Consider the following 20,687-nt stretch of genomic DNA (forward strand, 5'->3'; position numbering starts at 1 on the left):
TGCCTTATTTTCAATGTAGTTTTTATTTTTCAGTGCATTGTTTAAGTTTCTATGCTTTTTACTTTCATTGCAGAAAGACATTTACCTATAATTGAAGAGTTTAATTAATTTTAAAAAAAACACCAAAAATAAATCATTTTTAGCCTGTTTTTCAACATAGTCTGCATTATTGTTTACACTTGTATATAATATATTTGTACTAATATTCTCTTCTAGAATTATTATTTTTTATATACATTAGATACATATACATGTGTGTTTATACATGCTCCGGGGTCCCCGCACGTGGGTGGGAATATTCAGTGTTTATGACTTTGATGAGGATACCACAGGAAGAGAACTAGGATTTACAGGTAAGTAACTTATCCATCACAGTTGTGCCCTATCATGAACGTCTACGCCAGGGCTGGCGCTAGGCATGGGCAGTGTAGGCTGCTGCCCAGGGCCCCCACATGCTCACCTGCTATTGGGGCCTCACAGCAGTGCACCATCTTTGAAAAGACTCAGCTATGGCGCACAGACAGACAGCAGCATTGTGCAACGATGCAAAGCCCAAACATATGGCAGCCCTCTAATGGGCCTCCCAGCAATCGGCTGAAAGGGCTTCAGAAATCTTCCTGCTGCATCTGCATGAGAACATCGATTAGATGGGTACTTGAAGTGCCCTTAGGTGTGAAGAGAGCCCTGCCCCTGCCTGAATGAAAAACAGGCTATCCTGCCCAGCTTACAATAAAATACAGAATCACAATGAGTCACACTCACTTAAGATAAAGGAAAAAGGTGAATCGCAGAAAATGGAGGGGCAGTGAATATAAAGAGAGTAAGACAAAGAAAGGACTAAGGTAAGAGGTAGGGGAGAGGGGATACAGGCTGGATGAAACAAACCAGTGAAAAGAAACAGTGAATGTCACAGGCAGAACCACTGAGAGAAGGAAGCATCTGTGGGTATTTTAACATATTGCACAGAGTTTCTGTCACAGGTTTATGCACATTGGCACAGCAGGTTTATTCAAAACTTTACTTCACAGTGCAAAACATTATTTGCACTGGAAGGTTGCCTAAAAGTTACTCAAAGCAGTGCCTGATACTGCTTTGCATTATTTTACATCAAAGTGACGTTCCATGGGCGGTACATGGATGTTCTCATGCAGCCACCCGTGGTTTTTGATGCAAAACCCTATCTAGTAGACAGGGTTTTACGTAAAAAAATAACACCCTTTTGACATTGGCATTATTGAGGAGAAACACTTTCATTTCCCCCTTTTTTTCCATCTTTGCATGTGTGCTGCACGGTACAGCACACAAAATAGGAAAAGTATAAATGTTAGCCTAAGCATAGTATTTTGTACTGAAAGGATATCCTTCCAGTACAAAACCTATGCTAGACTTGACACAGACACTTGCACTGTGTGTACTTGGCGCTGTCAGCCTAATTGTGTGCCAGCTCTGAGGAGTGAGCAGGACAGCACCATATCTCTGTAGACATTCTTTTCCTCTCAAGTAAAGCAGTGCAGGACATTTATTATTAACATTCTCCTTGGAGAGTGAGAAGGGGAAAGGTTTAGCATGTAAAGGTGGACAAGTCAGCATATGAACAGGGAGAGCCAAACCAGAGGCTAGCCAAGGGTTGACTGTGGCTCTAAGAGCCCATGCCCTAGCCAAGCCATGACAATATTTGGCATGTAAATCATGCAACAAACCCCATTCTACAATAGGATAATATGTAAAAAAAAAAAAAAAAAAAAAATATTTCTTCTCACATAAGCGTTTCACATAATACATCAGAGTATCACTGCATTGAATAGTATTTCATGAAAGTACTAGTTTTTAAACGTAAACTGTGAAACATTCCTTCCCCTGCCCTGATGATAGTGGTATTACTGAACTAAGAGGCACACCAGGGTTTATGTGTTCCCTTTATGTGGGGTAGATTCTTATTATGCATGGAGCAAAATTAATCTGTTACATCCAACACAAGAGATGTTTGTACAGCACACATTCTGAATGCACATATTTGAAAGTGCCCTGATGTGTGATAATGAGCAAAATTGAGGCTCAGTGAACTGAAGCATATGCCCTAGGATCATACAATGTGGTCAAGCAGGAAACCCAGGATTGATCCTAGATTTTCCAGTTTTCCAGCATAATCTCTCATAGATTAACATGCTTGAATCTTTCCGCATTGTCGAAGTGGGAGTCCCACTGTACCATAATAAAGCAGTATATTTCATTATCATAGGTTATAATGGGAATGAACAATCACTTTAATAGTCTATCTTTTTCCATTTTAAAAAGGACCAAACTTGAACTGTAACCAACTAGGTAATAGCATCCTGTAGAACACTCCCAAGAGAGGCTGAGTCCCTCAGATTTTCTACTGCACGTGATGTGAAGGGAGTCTCCCTGAGCTCTGCTCAGTTTCTTCAGCTATTACCTCTTTTTGGATCATCTAAGAATATATGTCCCATTTCATTTCTCTGACGTTGGCACTAATATGTCTGAACAGCAGATAAAGGAGAGATTCCTAATGTCTTCACAGTGCAGTGTATCTACTATCTTCATGCTGCCCACAAGGTAAAGGACTACAAAATATGTCAAACCTTTTCCTCTAAAACTCTCACGTATAGAGAGATGAGGCTATTATTGTGGCTACAGAAACTTAAATCTCCCAGTTCTGATGAGGAGAGCAGTGAGGATTCCTTCATCTCCCAGAAAGGGTCAAAGGGGAAGGTCGCGCAAAGGGTCTCCAGAAGCGCAAAGAAAAGCCATAAAAAGACTCCCCATGAGTTTTCAAAAAGCACGTCTCAGAGAGAGAAAAAGGGAAAAACCTTCCTCATAACCAATATCATACTCTACAACTCCCTCTTTGGTCCTAACACTACATCAGGTAAATACTCTTGAGAAGTCAGTCATGGTGAAACATAACCTGATAAAGAGATGTCTACGACAAAATGGCAGTCAAAATGTAATCTACGATAACCTTGTCTACAATGGTTGTCTACGATAACCATGTCTACAACGGTCACCTACAATAACCTGATCTACGATAACCTCACGTCAGATAGTCATCTAAGAGATAACTTAATCTACGATAACCTCGTCTATGATAACCTCATTTATGACACTCTATGATAGCTTAGTCTATGACAGTCTTGTATGATAACCTCTTCTGTGACAGTCTTCTACGACAATCTTTGACGACAGTCGTGTATGCTAACCTAGTCTACGATGGCCCCGTGTACGACTGCATCATCTATGATTGCCTTGTGTACGATGGCCTCATCTATGACGGTCATCTACGATAACCTATTCTACAATAACCTTGTCTACAATACCCTTGTTTATGACTGCATCAACTATGAAAGCCCAGTCTACAGTAATGGCCTCGTCAATGATGATCTTGTGGACAATACAAACCACGATTAAGGCACCATAGTCATCAACAAATACTAAAGACACCACATAGTCCATCATAACAATGTCAAGAATGAAGGGGACTAATATGACCATGTCTACAACAGGCAGCTACATATGCAAAAATCGATATGTAGAGCAATTTCACCACTGCGCTCCGCCTTCAACTTCAGAGGGCTGGTTCTGGTCCCTTTAGCTCTAGTACTAGACCTACAGGGCATGTTACAGGAGTACTACAATCACTTTGCTACGCCTGCAAGGTCACATCATCTCTAATATGTGAGCAACCTCCGATGCGCCTACCACTCCAAGAATGACCCTGGTGTCACATTTTGCCATGCTTCTTTGGAACGGCCTGGTTGCCTTGGGTGATGATCGAGAGAAGGTAACATTCACAATACTGAATCTGTACCTGATAAATGGGACGATTATTTAATACTGACACCTTCACCTCTGACACTACAACCAGTGGATTCTCCACCAGATGATTTTTTGTGGTTTCCATTCCCTCATGGAATGGGCGGCCAAATGCTTCCGACTTCTAACAAACAGGCTGTTAGAACTATTTGAATTGTTAATTATATCTGGGAGGATTAACAGTCACACAGCTGTCCTACCAAGAATCCATAAAACCGTCGTTCCAAGAACCCTTCCACACCAATCACAACACCGCCTCACAAGCCAAGCGTGTGCCTTGATAACATTGAAGAGAGGTTTTCAACCATGTCTGGTGTTAAAGTACAGACGGCCAAGTCACTGGCAATATTGGGCAGGGATGACCACCAGATGTGGTCAGACATTCCTAAATGCATGGAATTTCTGCTGGAAAACAAAAGGGCAGAAGCAAAAAAGAAACAAAATCTACAGGAGGGTGAAAAGTCCTCATCAGAAATCATAGATTGCTCTATGGATTTAAATTCCATTAGGATCACAACAGCTGGCAGGGTCAGCAATCCTTTGGACACCAAGGTTGGTTAAAGGCCACAACATTTAGACCAGAGATGCAAATGTTAGATATGCCATACAATTGTAATGCTCTGTTTGGGGATATTGCAAGATCTTTGGGTGCATTAGAATTGTGAAAAACCCCTTTTAAAGGTACCTGCAAAAATGAACTTTTTAGAATTGAGGAAGTTAGCAGAGGCATCAAACACATCAGCCCTCTCAACAGCCCTTTATGCCAGCTTACCAGGCAGCAGCCTACCCCAAGCAACCACCAAGGAGCAGAAAGGCAGGACAGGCAGGAAACACTGGCAGAAAACAGTGACAACGTTATAGGGACCGGTTACGCTTCCCACAACACACCATCCTATTGGAGAAAAAAATGTAAAACCTGTTCTCATCTTTGGCATAAGATGACAAATGGGTCCAGGACATCATTATGTAGGGTCACACTTTAAGGGTTCATACAGATTCTGCTCGCCACGCCACCAAAACAAGGGCACTCACCTCGTCTCCGTCTAATTCAGATGCAAGTGCTAGCTATGCTAAGCAAAAGTGCCATAGAAAAAAATCTCACATTCTCAGGAAGGAATAGACTTCTGTTCTCCTTTTGTTCTCTTAGACAAGAAAACAGGGGAATGGCGACCCATCCTAGACCTCCAGAAATTAAGTATTTACAGACAGTCCTTTAGCATGGTCACACTCTCAAGCATCATACATCTCTTAAAAATGTAGACCCCATGATAATGCTAGATTTACAGGATGCCTAATTCCACATCCCCAGTCATCTCAAACATTGCAAATAGGTACGCTTCACTATAGAGGTCACCCAGTACTAATTCAAAGTCCTCCCATTTGGCCTCAGATCATCTTTGTGCATTTATCAAATGCCTAGCTCCTGTGGCAGCTTCTCGCAGGAGGGATAGTCATCAGTTGTTTCCCTTCCTCCACAACTGGTTGATAGAAGCACCAACAGCATTTCAACCGTCCAATGCCACAGAGGCTTTCCTAAAGTTGTCTTGCTGTAAATTACCAAAAACCATCTGCTATTCCATCCAAGAAGTTAATGTTTGTGGACGCAATACTAGATACTGTCCATGACAAACACTTTCTATTTCAAGACAGGTAACGAAGGTTCGAGCAACTGACTCTTAAACTATCTAGTAAAAAGACATTTTCAGTGTGTCTGTTCAACTAGGCTCTCAGCATGATGCTATCAACGCCTAATCTGATACCTCTTGCATGCCTGAAAATGAGAGCCTTACCGGAACAGCTACAAAATCATGCATTCAAACAGAATGATCGTTTGAGGAGTGGGTGAACATCACATCAAGTATGATGAAAGCACTAGCCTGGTGGTTCCCAGATCTCCTACCTATCTGAGGGCCTCACCTCAGATACTCAATTTCAAAATAACTACGGATGCCTACCTGGAGGGCTTCAGTGGTCATCTGCAGGACCTGCAAATTCAAGGAAAATGGTCTCCTCTCATGAGGAGCAGGCACATCAATTGCCTGGAGCTCAAAGCTATCTATTTCAGACTCCAAGCTTTCCTGTCAAGCATAGCAGGGTCTTAGTGGTTAGGTTGCACTGATAATACCACCAGCATGCACTATGTGAACAAACAAGGGGGCAAAAGGTCACTGGCGCTGTCCTAGGAAGCTCAGAAAATCTGGAGCTGGCTGACAACATACAGAATAAATCTTCGGGCCGAACATGTTCTCAGGACAAGCAATCCTTGTGCAGACATGCAGGAACAGCTGCCAGGAATGGGAGCTTGTTCAGTTGGTGCTAAACAGGATCTTTTCACTCTGGGGCAAACTGGCAGCAGATCTCTTTGCAACAAACGAGAATCCCAAATGCCAGTTAAATGAAAGTTGGCATCCACATTCAGGATGCTGAGATCTCATTGGCTGGCAACACTTCAACAAAGAAGTGTTGCCAGCCATCTTGAGACTGAGCTTCCCCCGGACAAAAAAGCATTTAAAAAAAAAATTGTCATACGTTTGTGATGGGGTTGCGAATCTACAGCAAAAAAATAAAAAGAAAAGCACGTCTCCTGTGCTTGTTTTTATAAAGCCCCCTGGTGGGCCAGATCCCAGTGCACGTTAAAAATAATGGAGGGCTTAATTTACATTGAATGTGGGATGTTGCTCGGCCCCTGCGCCCTGCGGACCACAACCTCACCAGGGCAAAAAGGTTTCATTGATATGGGGGGAGGTCCTGCGGATCCACCTGCAGCCCTAAGGACCGCCAACTCCCGGGGCAAATATTTACATCCAGGGGAGCCACACCCCCCATTCTTCCCCCCTTCCTCCCACGACGGCAGACCCAGGGACTGCAGCCTCCTCAGGGCAAATATTGAATTATATGTGGGGTGACCGTGCAGCCTCGTGGACCGCCACCTTCCCAGGGCTAAAATGAAAGAATGAAGGGTGTCCGTTGGGGATCCCTGGTCCTGAGGACCCCTACTTACCTGGGGCAAATACATCGATGGATGGGGTCCCCACGTTCCCCACCCCCCCTCGAAGAGCCATAGATGGTCCTCAGGACCGCCACCCCCCAGGGCTGCCTCCTGCTATGTCCTGGGGTGCCTACCCCTGAGACATAGGTGTTTGCTCTAACTTGGCGGGAGCTGACCGCTCCTGCCAAGTCCGAGCAAACACTGCATTTGCAGTAAGGGAGAGCTGTCAAACAGCTCTAACTTGCAGCGAGCGGAGGTTTCCTTTGCTTCGCTGCCTGCAGTGATGCGGGGGGAGAAACAGAAGAAACACTTGCTCCTACGAAAAGGGAGCTGCATCTTTAGCAGCATCCCTCGCTGTGACAGCAATGCCGGCTCCCACAAGAGGTGGCGAGCCGGCTAGGACTGGCAGGGCATTCCGCTCCCCCGCTGTCCCATTGTACAATCGTTACCCTGTGGGACACCCAGGACAGATGGCCGGTCCCTGGGAGATGGGGTCCCGTAGGCTGAGATTGGGCCGGGGAGGGGGCTGTGTGGCCCTACATCCCCCAAAGAAAAAAATATATAAATGTAAGGCCAGGACCTAGGGAATGGGGTCCCGACTGCCAAAAGTGGCCACGGGAGGGGGGCAACATGGTCCCCCTCTTCCATTTAATGAAGGCTGGAATGCGAAGATGAACTCCCCAGAACCCTTCCAGAACCCGTAGACACCAGGGATATATATATATTTTTGTTTACTTTATGTTTTTATGTATGGGGAGTGACCCCCTAGGCAAGGGTCGCTCCTCTGGTGGGGTGTGGGGGGGAATTTATTTTAGGCCATTTCTGCTCCCCTTGGGGTCAGATTGGCCTATTTCTATTAGGCCTTACTCCCCCCAGGGGGAAGGGGGCAGAAACCCCTTAGGCACCAGGAATTGGTGTGTGTGTATGTGTGTGTTTTGTTTGAGGCGGCAGCCCCTTGGGCAAGGGTCACTCCCCATGGGGGCACATTACCAAATAAATGGGGCTAAAGTCTAATAGTCTTTCATCTCCCCCCCCGCAGAACTAAAACATCTTATCCCAACCGCAAGCAAGAGAACTTTTGATTATTTTGGGTTTTGGTTTTACATTTGGGCCACGAGAGCTTGGCTAACTCTCAAAGTCGCATGATTTTGGGACCCTGCCATGTAGAAAAATCCACAAGACCTAGACACATCTGAAAACTAAACATGTGGGTGAGTCCAGGGTGGTGTGCTTCACATGCACCCCGCATGTGGGTGAGTCCAGAGTGGTGTGCTTCACATGCAACCCGCACCATTTTCTTACCCACAATGCCCTGCAAACCTCCAACTTTGCTGGAAATCATACATTTTTCCCACATTTTTGTGATGGAACCTTCAGGAATCCACAAACTTTCTACCACCCAGCATTGTCTCATCCATACCGATAAAAATTCTGCTGCACTTGTCAGCCTAAAATGTATTTATTGTTTTCAAACTGCCCTTTGTGACCCGCTTTCGTTCCCCCTCAATTTCGACATGTTTTTGGCTTGTCCCTGTCACAGGCACTTGGCCCACCTACACAAGTGAGGTATAATTTTTACCGGGAGACTGAAGGGAACATTGGGTGGTAGGAAATTCGTCCCGGTGCAGTGATCCCATACAGAAATGTGGGGAAAATGTTTTTTTTTTTTTTTTTTTTAAGCTAAATTTGAGGTTTGCTGAGGATTCTGGGTAAGAAAACATTGGGGGATCCACGCAAGTCACACCTCCCTGGATTTCCTCAGGTGTCTAGTTTTCAGAAATGTTTGGGTTTGGTAGGTTTCCCTATATGGCTGCTAAGCCCAGGACTAAAAACTCAAGTTTTCTCCCCCACCACAAAAACAGCCCTGTTTTCTTTGGGAAAATGAGATGTGTCCACGTTGCGTTTTGGAGCATTTCCTGTCACAGGCGCTAGGCCTACTCACACAACTGAGGTACCATTTTTATTGGGAGACTTGGGGGGGGAATGCTGGGTGGAAGGAAATTTGTGTCTCCTATCAGATTCCAGAACTTTCTGTCACTGAAATGAGGAAAAGGGTTGTTTTTTTTGGCCTAATGTTGAGGTTTGCAAAGGATTCTGGGTAACAGAATCTGGTGAGAGCCCCACAAGTCACCCCATCTTGGATTCCCCTAGGCGTATAGTTTTAAAAAATGCACAGGTTTTGTAGGTTTCCCTAGGTGCCGGCTGAACTAGAGGCCAAAATCCACAGCTAGGCACTTTGCAAAAAACAGGTCTGTTCTTTGGGGAAATGTTAGGTGTCCATGTTGTGTTTTGGGGCATTTCCTGTCATGGGTGCTAGGCATACCCACACAAGTGAGGTACCATTTTTATTGGGAGACTTAGGGGGAACGCTGGGTGGAAGGAAATTGGTGTCTCCTATCAGATTCCAGAACTTTCTGTCACCAAAATGTGAGGGAAAGGTGCTTTTTTTTTTTTTAGCCAGATTTTGAGGTTTGCAAAGGACTCTGGGTACCAGAACCTGGTAAGAGACCCACAAGTCACCCAATCCTGGATTTCCCTAGGTGTCTAGTTTTAAAAATGCACAGGTTTGGTATGTTTCCCTAGGTGCCGGCTGAGCTACAGGCCACAATCTACATCTAGGCACGTCAGATTTCATTGTAAAAATGTGATGTGTCCATGTTGCGTTTCCTGTCGCGAGCATTAGGCCTACCACACCTACCATTTTTATCGGGAGACTTGGGGGAATACGGAATAGCAAGACAAGTGTTACTGCCTGTTAGAAATGGGGTCTTTGGTTGACAGGTTACCCCCTGCTCAAGCAAGGACCCTCACTCTCGTCAGGGTAAAAGAGAATCACCCTCAGCTAACCCCTGCTTTACCCTCTTAGTAGCTTGGCAGAGCAGTACGCTTAACTTCAGAGTGTTAGGTGTAAAGTATTTGTACCAACACACACAGTAACTTAATGAAAACACTACAACAATCCACCATACACAAGTCAAGTTATCAAGTAAAAATCAAAAAGAGTCTTTAAGTAGTTTCAAACACACACTAACACTGGTAGTGTGAAAAAGTACCTTGGGTGCGTCAAAAATAACCCTGCACGGGCGAGTGTCCGTCAAAAAGGGCTTGCGATGCGTCGATTCCACTCACGAGTGGGACCTTGCGTCGTTTATTCTTTCGTCGGGTCGGGGTGCGTTGTTTCTTCTCTCGGCAGGAGAGCGATGCGTCGATCCGGTCAGCACTCTCAGGTCCGGGCAAGCCTTGCCTTGTTTTTACACACCCAGCGGTTCTTGAGTCGGAAATCCAGACACACGATGATCCGAAAACCACGCAGCGCGGGTTGCGATCTCCCAGCCTCCGGCAGCAATGCTGTACGTCGTTTCTCCTGCTCGTGCATCGACTCTTCAGTCGCATTTCAGGCAAGCGTTGATTCTTAGCTGTGGAGCTGGCGGCGTGTTGTTTCTTTAGCCGCAAATCGGAGTCGCAGCAAATATTTCCGCACATGGCGATCTGTGCGTGGACTTCCTTTTTTTTAGGCTGCCAGCTTCTCCTTTAAGGGTCCCAGGAACTGGATGGGCACCTCAGGGCAGAGTAGGAATCTCTCCAGAGACTCTAGGTGCTGGCAGAGAGAAGTCTTTGCTGTCCCTGAGACTTCAAACAACAGGAGGCAAGCTCTAAATCAAGCCCTTGGAGATTTCTTCTCAAGATGGAAGGCACACAAAGTCCAGTCTTTGCCCTCTTACTCTGGCAGAAGCAGCAACTGCAGGATAGCTCCACAAAGCACAGTCACAGGCAGGGCAGCTCTTCTTCCTCAGCTCTTCAGCTCTTCTCCAGGCAGAGGTTCCTCTTGTTTCCAGAAGGGTTTCTAAAGTCTGTGGTTTTGGGTGCCCTTCTTATCCCTAATTTCTCCTTTGAAGTAGGCCTACTTCAAAGTAAAGTCTCTTTTGAATATGAAATCCTGCCTTGCCCAGGCCAGGTCCCAGACACTCACCAGGGGGTTAGAGACTGCATTGTGTGAGGGCAGGCACAGCCCTTTTAGGTGTGAGTGACCACTTCTCCTCTCCCTCCTAGCACAGATGGCTCATCAGGATATGCAGGCTACACCCCTGCTTTCTTTGTGTTACTGTCTAGTGTGAGGTGCAACCAGCCCAACTGTCAAACTGACCCAGACAGGGAATCCACATAAGGCAGTCACAGAAATGGTATAAGCAAAAAAATGCCCACTTTATAAAAGTGGCATTTTCAAACACATAATCTTAAAATCAACTTTACTAAAAGATGTATTTTTAAATTGTTAGCTCAGAGACCCCAAACTCCACATGTCCATCTGCTCCCAAAAGGAATCTACACTGTAATCAGATTTAAAGGTAGCCCCCATGTTAATCTATGAGAGAGACGGGCCTTGCAACAGTGAAAAAGGAATTTAGCAATATTTCACTGTCAGGACATATAAAAAACATTACTATATGTCCTACCTTAACCATACACTGCACCCTGCCTTTGGAGCTACCTAGGGCCTACCTTAGGGGTGTCTGACATGTAAGAAAAGGGACACTTGCCAAGTCGTATTTACAGTTAAAACTGCACACACAGACACTGCAGTGGCAGGTCTGAGACATGATTACAGAGCTACTTATGTGGGTGGCACAACCAGTGCTGCAGGCACACTAGTAGCATTTGATTTACAGGCCCTGGCTCCTCCAGTGCAGTATACTAGGGACTTACTAGTAAATCAAATATGCCAATCAGGGATAAGCCAATTACATACACATTTTGTAAAGGAGTACTTGCACGTTAGCACTGGCTAGCAGTGGTAAAGTGCTCAGAGTAACAAAAACAGAGTCCAGCACACAACAACAACATGGGGAACAGAGGCAAAAAGTTAAGGGAGACCATGCCATGGATGAAAAGTCTAACACTGCCCCTTGTCTTTTTCTACAGTTTTTCCTTCCAGATGTGACAGTGTGTAAAAAAGACGTCTATTTGATAAATGCTCTGCAATTCAGATGCTAGTATGGGCACCCCGGAATTCAGAGATGTGCAAATAACCACTGCTTCTCAACACCTTATCTTGTGCCCATTTTGGAAATACAAAGGTTTTCTTGATACCTATTTTTCACTCTTTATATTTCAAGAAATGAATTGCTGTATACCCGGTATAGAATGAAAACCCATTGCAAGTTGTAGCTCATTTATTGGCTCTGGGTACCTAGGGTTCTTGATGAACCTACAAGCCCTATATATCCCCGCAACCAGAAGAGTCCACCAGACGTAATGGTATATTGCTTTCACAAATCTGACATCATAGGAAAAGTTACGGAGTAAAACCTGGAGAAAAATTGCTGTTTTTTCACTTCAATGTCAATATTTTTTTATTTCAGCTGTTATTTTCTGCAGGAAAACCTTGTAGGATCTGCACAAATGACCCCTTGCGGAATTCAGAATTTTGTCTACTTCTCAGAAGTGTTTAGATTTCTGGGATCCAGCATTGGTTTCACACCTATATCTGTCACTAACTGGAAGGAGGCTGAAAGCAGAAACAATAGTACAAATGGGGTATGTCTCAGTAAAATGCCAAAATTGTGTTGAAAAATTGGGTTTCTGATTCAAGTCTGCCTCTAGACTCCCTAGGATGTTGGGGAAAGAAAAAGGACACAAATTAGGCGTGGTTAGCTTATGTGGATAAAAAGTTATGAGGGCCTAAGCGTGAACTGCCCCAAATAGCCAAAGAAAAGGCTTGCCACCTCAGGGGGAAAAGGCCTGGCAGTGAAGTGGTTAAAATCATTGAGATTTTTTTTACATAGATATTTTTATTGATTTTTTTTTTTCATAACCAACATTTGGTGCCAAACAACACACCTGTAAACTGTCATTATCACATGGGAATGGGTACTTGATAGTTCGTTCAGACTTTACATCAGTACAGTGCATTGCGAAGTGACTTTGTGGGACACATTTATTGTATTGCAACGTTGTTCAACATAATTTGCAACAATCACGTGGTCTTCGGTAATAGCTCATTATCACCCATATTGATATTGTAATATTATAACCAGGTACTCCATATATTATTGTATATTTTTAGGCACCCTTGCACTTTACATATTACTTTTTCAGCAGCCATGTAAGTATCCATCCCCAACCTCCATTCCTGCAGGGTGGGTATTCTCGGGGCACCCCAGTAGCTACCTGTGTCCCTCTTGGCCACCACTATACCCAGGTTGCCATGCAGGAGTCTGGTTCGGGGCACGTCAACATTTCTGGCGATACGCAAAAGAATGTATTTTGGGTCAAATGGTAGATCTTCTTTTACTATTTTAGTTAGTTTCCCTGCTATAGTGGCTCAGTATTACTGAATGCGGGGGCAACCCCATATTGTGAGGGTGAATGTTACTCTCTCTGTCTCACATCTCAAGCAGTCGGGTCAGGGTGCTCAGACGAATCTATGAAGGCCAGACCTGTCATAGTATATTGTATGGAGTATCTTAAACTAGATCAGCCTAAATCTGGATTTGATTGTGACCTTCCTGGTATGCATTAATGCTGCTTCCCAGTCAGTATTGTCCAGTTCTTTTATGTCTTCCATCCATCGTGCCCTGAGTTTCAGCAGCAGGTCTGGTCTATTATTATTGTTTGTCTTTTAAGACCAAGACACTGTTTTCTACTCTATCTTTCCCATAAGTAACCTTCCCTGTAGTGGTGCATATTCAGGCATATTTTCTGTATCGAGCTACTCTGCCCGCCAGGCATGTTTAAGTTGGAGATATTAATAGTGTTGTGTGGCGTTCAGCTGGTATTTTTGCTGGAGAGAGCTGAAGAGAATTAGGGTTCTATTTTCTATGAGATCACCCGCTTTTTAGATGCCAAGGGTATCCTATGAAATGAAGCCCTTGAGTTTCACATTTCTTTCAGTTGGGATCCCGCCCAGATGGGTGTTTCTTGAGTGACGTGTTTGTTTCATTTAATCAACGCCGCTGCCCCCTTCCAGGCATCTAGTGTCTTCTGGGATAAGGGGATTGAGATTTTTTTGTAAGCAGAGTTGGGTTTTGTTGGAATAGGAAACCGCAGTATTTCTGAAGTGGTATTGCAGAAAACAAAGTAGTTGGCATGAGGTTCCTGAGAGGTAGGCATTCTAATTTGAGAACATTCCAGTCGGAAATTAGATTCTCCATCCTAAATTTGGATAGTTTTTATACGATTTGAAAGACTATAAAATGTTAACCGTAATATATATATATTTTTTTTCCAGTACAAATCTGCTAGAAAGAGCACAAATGGAAACGAAAATGATGAGGTAAGATTTCCTATACGAAAGGTTAAACAGATCACGTTTATCATAATGACAGCATTTTTCTTAAAGGAACTACAGTAATATGAACCAGTAATGCTCTTCGACTCTTGCCATAAAGTCCTCAGATAATGAATAATCCTTGCTTTAGAGCAGAGGCCTTCAAACTGGGGGGCGTACCCCCCTAGGGGGGCCTCAAGTGATCTCTGGGGGGGCGCCAGACTATGGCCTAAAGAAGCATTATACAGATAAAAGGCCTTTGTTTTAAGCAGAAGCATGTTATTGCATTAAAAAATATTTAACAGTACTTAACTGCAATGTTTAAATAGGCTTAGACCTACTTAAACATTGACATCTTTATAAAATAATTGTGAAAAATTCTGAGGGGGGGGCGGCCCAATGTTTTCTATTTTTCAACTGGGGGGGAGCGGCGTTAAAAAGTTTGGAGACCAGTGTTTTCGAGTAATGCCACCACCATTAGGTAGTTAACGAGCACTCCAAAGGCAAATTACTTTTTTTTTTCCTGGAGCATTGAAAATCCTTGTTCAGCTCCTGCAGAATTCCTCCCCTGAGCTTCCTGTGAGAATCTCTCATAGCTAACATATTGCTTTGTAGATGTAAATGTTTACTTATTCATAGGTCTTTTCTATATTGTAAATATTAGTGGAAGTGAATCAGGATATTGGAGCCATGTCAGCATTATAATAATGAATTCAACAGGTAGAACATAGGAAACAAAGATCCCTCCTTCCCTCTAAACGAAAGCAAAAGAAAGGAAGCTGCCAATGTCTTCCATTGTAGTATAAATGAGGGGTGGGCAGAACTTGTGGAGTTTTACTCCGTGGAATTCTGCGGACTTTCATGAAAACACCACAAGATTCTGCAGAGTTCCACAAACAGGCAGAAATTGGCATTGCTCATGTAGATTTTTAGCACTGGGAGCTTGTTACACACCAAAAAATTATCCTGAATGGCACCACATGGCACACCAAAGGGCGCTGCTGCTCGAGTTGATTTTGCTGAAGCTCAAGGTGATTTACTGTGCGAGCAGCAGCTTTCTCACCGTGAATGGTCACGATCTCCTGCAATCATTTGTGGTGAAAAAAATCTTGCCAGCTGTCCTGCTAGCGTCTGAAAATTGGGTTAGGGGATGCCAGTTCTTGCTCACCAGCTTATTGTTGGTGATCCACGCACAAGAAAAAACTCCACCAAACGCGGTTGGCAGAATTTGGCTGCAACTCCACCTTATCGGCCACTCCTAGTTTAAATGGCACATGGATTTTGTTCTTCTTTCGGCTTGTTGACACACAGAGGGTTTCATGTGTTGGTACACTTAAAAAAAACAAAAGAATTGTTAGTGTGGATGCTCCTAATGGGACTCAAAATCCCACATCTTGGATGGTACCCAAACTTCTTGGACGCTGAGGCTTACCGGCCAGATATTCCAAGAGATCCTTGTCAAAAGTGTTTTCATATTACACACCATCTTTTTGTGAATGGACTCTTACTTTGCACCCCAACATATCTATTGTTAGGTCAGTTTGCAAAATGACCAGCTGCAGGGGGTCGCAGAAAGACATTAATGAAATGTAATTAGGCAATTTGCGATCCCCTGTGTCTGGATACAGCAGACCACCATCTCTGTGTATTCCCAAACGAGAACATTTCTTTTTTTAAAGCAACATGACTCCCTCGAAGGAAATGGTGACTCTTTAAAAAAATATATGTTTCCTGTTTGTGAAAACTGTTTGTGAAAACATCCAAGCGAACAGAGTGGTCCCCTACACTACTACTTGTTGTACCTGAAGCTCCCCCACAATTACAGAAGGGGGAAGAGGTCAGAGTAGGACCCTTTCCTCTTTGCAAATCAGTGACTGCCTCCTTTGAGGAGTTGGTAATTGGTCACTAGTTTGCAACCAGTATTTTGATTTCAAACCATTGACACTTCACACACCATATCCCAACTTGGAAAAAATGTCCATTTCATACACTTTCCGTGCCCGCCACTTCCAAATTGAGATTTGGTATAGATCACAAAATCCATTTTACGAGTTTTGAAAACGTTTTCCGACTTGTAAAATGGCTTTTGCACATTAGAAAAATGCATTAGAAAAATACACTTAGTGGTTGCCAAACCAGTACATTTGTGAATCGCAGAGATTGCAAATGAAAAATATCTTTGTACATCTGGCCTATTGTTCCTTATTAGCAATGCCCTTGATAATCTAAGAATGTTTCCAAATCTAGTCCAGAAATGTTTTTTTTTCGCTAGAGGGCTTTCCAATTGGGAATACTATTATATATCAACGAAAATGATATTGAAAAAAGAAAGGGCCTGTGTTTCCTCCTACACACAACTGTGATTTGTCTAAATGGCATCTTGACAGATGTTCCCTCAAATATGTAGTTTACATTTTATTTCGACTTCTAGCTCCATAATTTTTATTTAAATACAAACGATATGATGAACAATTAATGGTTTATAGAAATATATATTTTACTACCAGCAGGAACCTCCCAAAACACCTTAGTTTTCAACAATAAAACGTCTTAAACTCATCAGGTGCATTAACCTACTATGTTGTCTATAGCAGTTGCACATATTACATTTAGTTTGAACTATATGTATGTTTGTGCGTATAAGAAGAATCATTTAAAAAACTAGAAAAGGACATCAATTTAAGATTGATACGGTTACTTTGACAAAAGACTTAATAGACTACTTGCGATTGAATAAACGTATACAAGCATTGGCGAAGGCAATAAATCCGACCTTAGCCAACTTGTAGAATGAATATATATATATATATGTATATGTATATATATATATATATATATATATATATATATATATATATATATAATAATGTTTTTTAAGCATGTGCCACAAATATAAAAAAATAAAAATGAAAAAAATATGTTGCCACTTAATTGTGGTTGCTTAAGTTGTGAATACCCTGTGTGGCCCTGCAACTACCAAAGATACGATCAGCCCATGCAATGCTACAGTTGCTGAATGTGTGACTGTCCTAAGCAGGGGTGCATCAGCTGTATTTGTGAATAGCCGTGAGTGGGGGTTAGGGGTTTGGCGGGGTCTGAATCTGACACGTCGCCAGGACCTGTTGAGGGCTTCATGGTGGACACTGGGCCCATCACCAGACCTAAAGGTAGAGGCCTTAGCACACTTAGTGCCCGCCCAGGCAGTACTCTGATGTATCAGGACTGCTACAGCCTGCAAACTTAAAGACTAAGGGCAGCTGCGGCCCAGCGCCCAAAGCAGAATAGTGCCAGCTGGTATTCCTCCTCTCATCAGAGTACTACCAAGCATGCCAAGGCCTGTGAAAGCTGATTCCACCCGAGTGAGTAAGAGATTGACAAAACAGTACACATACTGTTGCCAGACTCACTTTATGCCGGTTTTCCTGTAGTGTTAGCGAGGATAAACTACCATACAAATCCTTCACGTGTCTACTAAGAAGAAAAAAAAAAAACTAAACGAATCTTGGAAAACGGACCTCGAATCTTTTAGTGAATGAATTAGCCCATTCATTTTTTATGCAAAAATGCTTTGCTGACAACTAACTTCGACCTCACACCACTCTGGTCATATCATGGTCTCTTTGACTACAATACCTTTCTTTGAGTTTTGGCCTATTTTATTTGGGGGAAATCAGAAAATCCTACAAACATGTAATACGGATCGCAAAATGGTTCTGTAACTTACTCCAAGAGAATCTAGTTTCTTTAATTCCTAACACTTTGCAAAACGTTAGTAGCACCAACACACCGATCTGGGAGCATGGGGAACTGCAACTCAGTGGTGCTAGTTAGTTTTAATAGCACAGAAGGCACTTTCTGTAAAGTAAATTTTTAGTCCAAAAAAGTTAGGTTTTAGAGCATTACATTTTCCAATCCATTTAATCCCAGATGATTTTATTGTTACCTTTCACCTCTATACACGCAATTAGAAGGAACACGGGTGCTCCCACGAGTAACTAATGGCGAGTGAGACCAAGCTATTATATACGATACAAGCACTTCAACAGAGAACGACCGTACGTAAAATATCATTTAAATGGTATTGTCTTATTTTCTTTCTTTTGTGGGCGAAGCCTACTGTATTGTATGATTTTAACTGACAATACATTTTAATTCATTTTTTATTATTATTGAGAGGGCCTAACCAAGCCCTCGTTTACAGTTCCCTTATAGAATTGAAGTGGTTTGCGACCTGGGAGACACCGCCACTTTAAGGTGATAATAATCCTTCTTAAAATGATGGTAGCTCACCAACTAATATTTTTAAAACCCTAAAAAGCAACTTCAGTGTCGAAATGGTCGCTGAGGAAGATTGGTGTGTGGTGTCACTGATGTGGTAATTGCGGTGCTAGTTGTGGTGTCACGTTTGAGATCATGAACTTTACTCCAAGGAGGCTGTTTGCATTGCTACAGTTTAAAGTTCTGTTTTAGCGTTTGTGTCATAAGCATCGCAACACGTCACAAGGACTTTTTGAAATAGTCATGCAACAATAATAACTTTTCCTTAAACTCAGTGATGCTATGCTTATTTACTTAGTAAGTATTTTCTGTTGCATTACTAGTTTATGGTGCTCTAAAATGGGCAAAGTGAATTGGGAAAAGTTAACAAAGGTTGTTAGTGCAACTGTATGCGAGGAAACGTCTCCTAATCAGTCTTTTCTACCTAATTTAAATACTGATGTTCAAATGTCACACTGAAAAGTTCACTTTTAAAGTGTCACCTGACATGCAGGACAGTGGATTTAGCAGTGAGTGTCGAATTCTGATCCAGGGAGGCGTTAAATGCGATTTGCGGTGGTTTTAGCAGGGCGCAAGGATATTGTTTGCCTACACGAAAAACATCTCGATTGCTGCTGGTTGACTTTAGGGCACGCATTGAAATGTGGGCAGATATCCATGTGCGCAGTCCACGGTGTATCACCCACCACTGCAGCATCTGTCCAACTGAGTAGTAGGGCTTTCCCTTTTACTCATTAATCGTAAGGCTTCTGCTGTGGTAGTTTTGCCTTCACCCTTACTGTGGAATGTGGTTGTTTTTCTAGTTGGTGCAGAGTAGTTGTAAGGACATTTGCATGCTAGAAAAGGAAAAATTACTTAACTGTGATTCTTGGTAGGCATCTTCATTACGTCCACAATTACCTTCCCCTTTGCCCCACCACCAGTGAATATGTAATCAAGTAGTGACTGAGATCATCTTGCTCTGATACCCTCAAAAGGAGTTGATTGTAATAGCTTTGGTGGCACATGCTATCGTAAGGCGACGCATTCTTCTTTGAAGAGGCCGCTGCATATCTGACTTAGTGCTGCATGATTTCGTTTTAGCAGGAGCTGTGTCAAAGGGCCTTGCAAGTCGGTAAGTGGTTTATTGCACTGTCGATTTCTGTTATCATATGTAAAGAAACAGTAAATAAGGTTACCTTTACTTTGGTAATTTTATTTTATCTATATTTGTAACTTTGAAAGCGACTCTTGTTTTGATGTTTCTAAACTTAAGACGAGCTCCTTCTTTTTCTGAATGTCTTTTGTTATTGTTGTTTCTTTACCACTGTTGCATATTTACAGGTAATTGCAATACCTCAAAGAATTAAAGTTTCCTTTAAAACAAATTAACACATTTTATTTTGTTTCATAATAGGAATGTGAAAGAACAGATGGTAATTCTCATACTCCGTTTGGTTTAAAGCCTAGGTCCGGTAAGTGTGCATATGTAAACTAAGCACATATCATTGTCTTCAGTGTTTTTTTTCCACTTAGACAGTCCCACATTGTATCTGCCACTTTTGTCATTAGTACTGGGAGAGAGCGGTGGAAATATTTGCCTTTTACATTTGGAGGTGATAGATTTGTAACACGTTTTAATTAACAGGTTAATTGCATTCCATATTCAAAAGCAAGCATTGGCAAAGTCAGTAAGCTTGGCACTGACTGCCAGCCTTTTGGCTCTGTTAATGCTTGTTTTGTTTTGTCATGTTTTTTTTTTCAAAAGTGTATTGATGGTGGAGCTGTCGGCCCATTGCCATTCTACACTAAAAACATTACCTAAATACAAAAATATGTTTTGGTCTTAATATGCACACATTACCATAGTTGCCCGTGATATTTAAAATAATTACTTTGTTTGCGGGTGTGCTTCTTGTGAAACCAGAAAGCAGTCACCCACAGTGAAGTTAGTCAAAAATGTGAATGACACAACAACAGACGATTGGCTGATGAGAGCTGGCTGAAAGCCCTTATAACTAAGTATATCATATTTATAATTCTAGTGAAATCAAAAGATCTTGGAGAACTCAAAACATAACAAACATGGATAAAACCAATAGGACTCGGTCTTAAGTAGCAAAGCCATTCCTTGTTTACACCAGCATGCACATATGTGTCTTCAACCTTGGAATGGGTTTCCAATTAAAGGTCACCTCAGTCTAAATCTAAGGATTTTACAAGTCCAGTTTTGTGGCTGGTGCAGTCTCTTACCCCATGGGCGCTGGACCTTTTCATACCGCTGTTAACATTTTCAAAAAGTGGATGTTTTGGGTATGGATTGATGTGTGTATCCTTCTATGT

General features: G+C 42.6%; 1 protein-coding gene across 3 annotated transcripts in view; it reads left to right on the plus strand.

Moving 5' to 3' along the window:
* Positions 1-20,687, plus strand: part of LRCH2 (leucine rich repeats and calponin homology domain containing 2) — a 743,639-nt gene that overhangs the window by 536,314 nt on the left and 186,638 nt on the right. For all 3 annotated transcript variants that reach the window (XM_069212552.1, XM_069212555.1, XM_069212554.1), the window contains 2 exons: positions 14,049-14,093; positions 19,762-19,819. In XM_069212552.1, the coding sequence (XP_069068653.1) occupies positions 14,049-14,093; positions 19,762-19,819 (103 nt within the window). The remainder of the gene's footprint in view (positions 1-14,048; positions 14,094-19,761; positions 19,820-20,687) is intronic.

Source organism: Pleurodeles waltl, chromosome 2_1, assembly GCF_031143425.1.
Source record: "Pleurodeles waltl isolate 20211129_DDA chromosome 2_1, aPleWal1.hap1.20221129, whole genome shotgun sequence".
NCBI lineage: Eukaryota > Metazoa > Chordata > Amphibia > Caudata > Salamandridae > Pleurodeles > Pleurodeles waltl.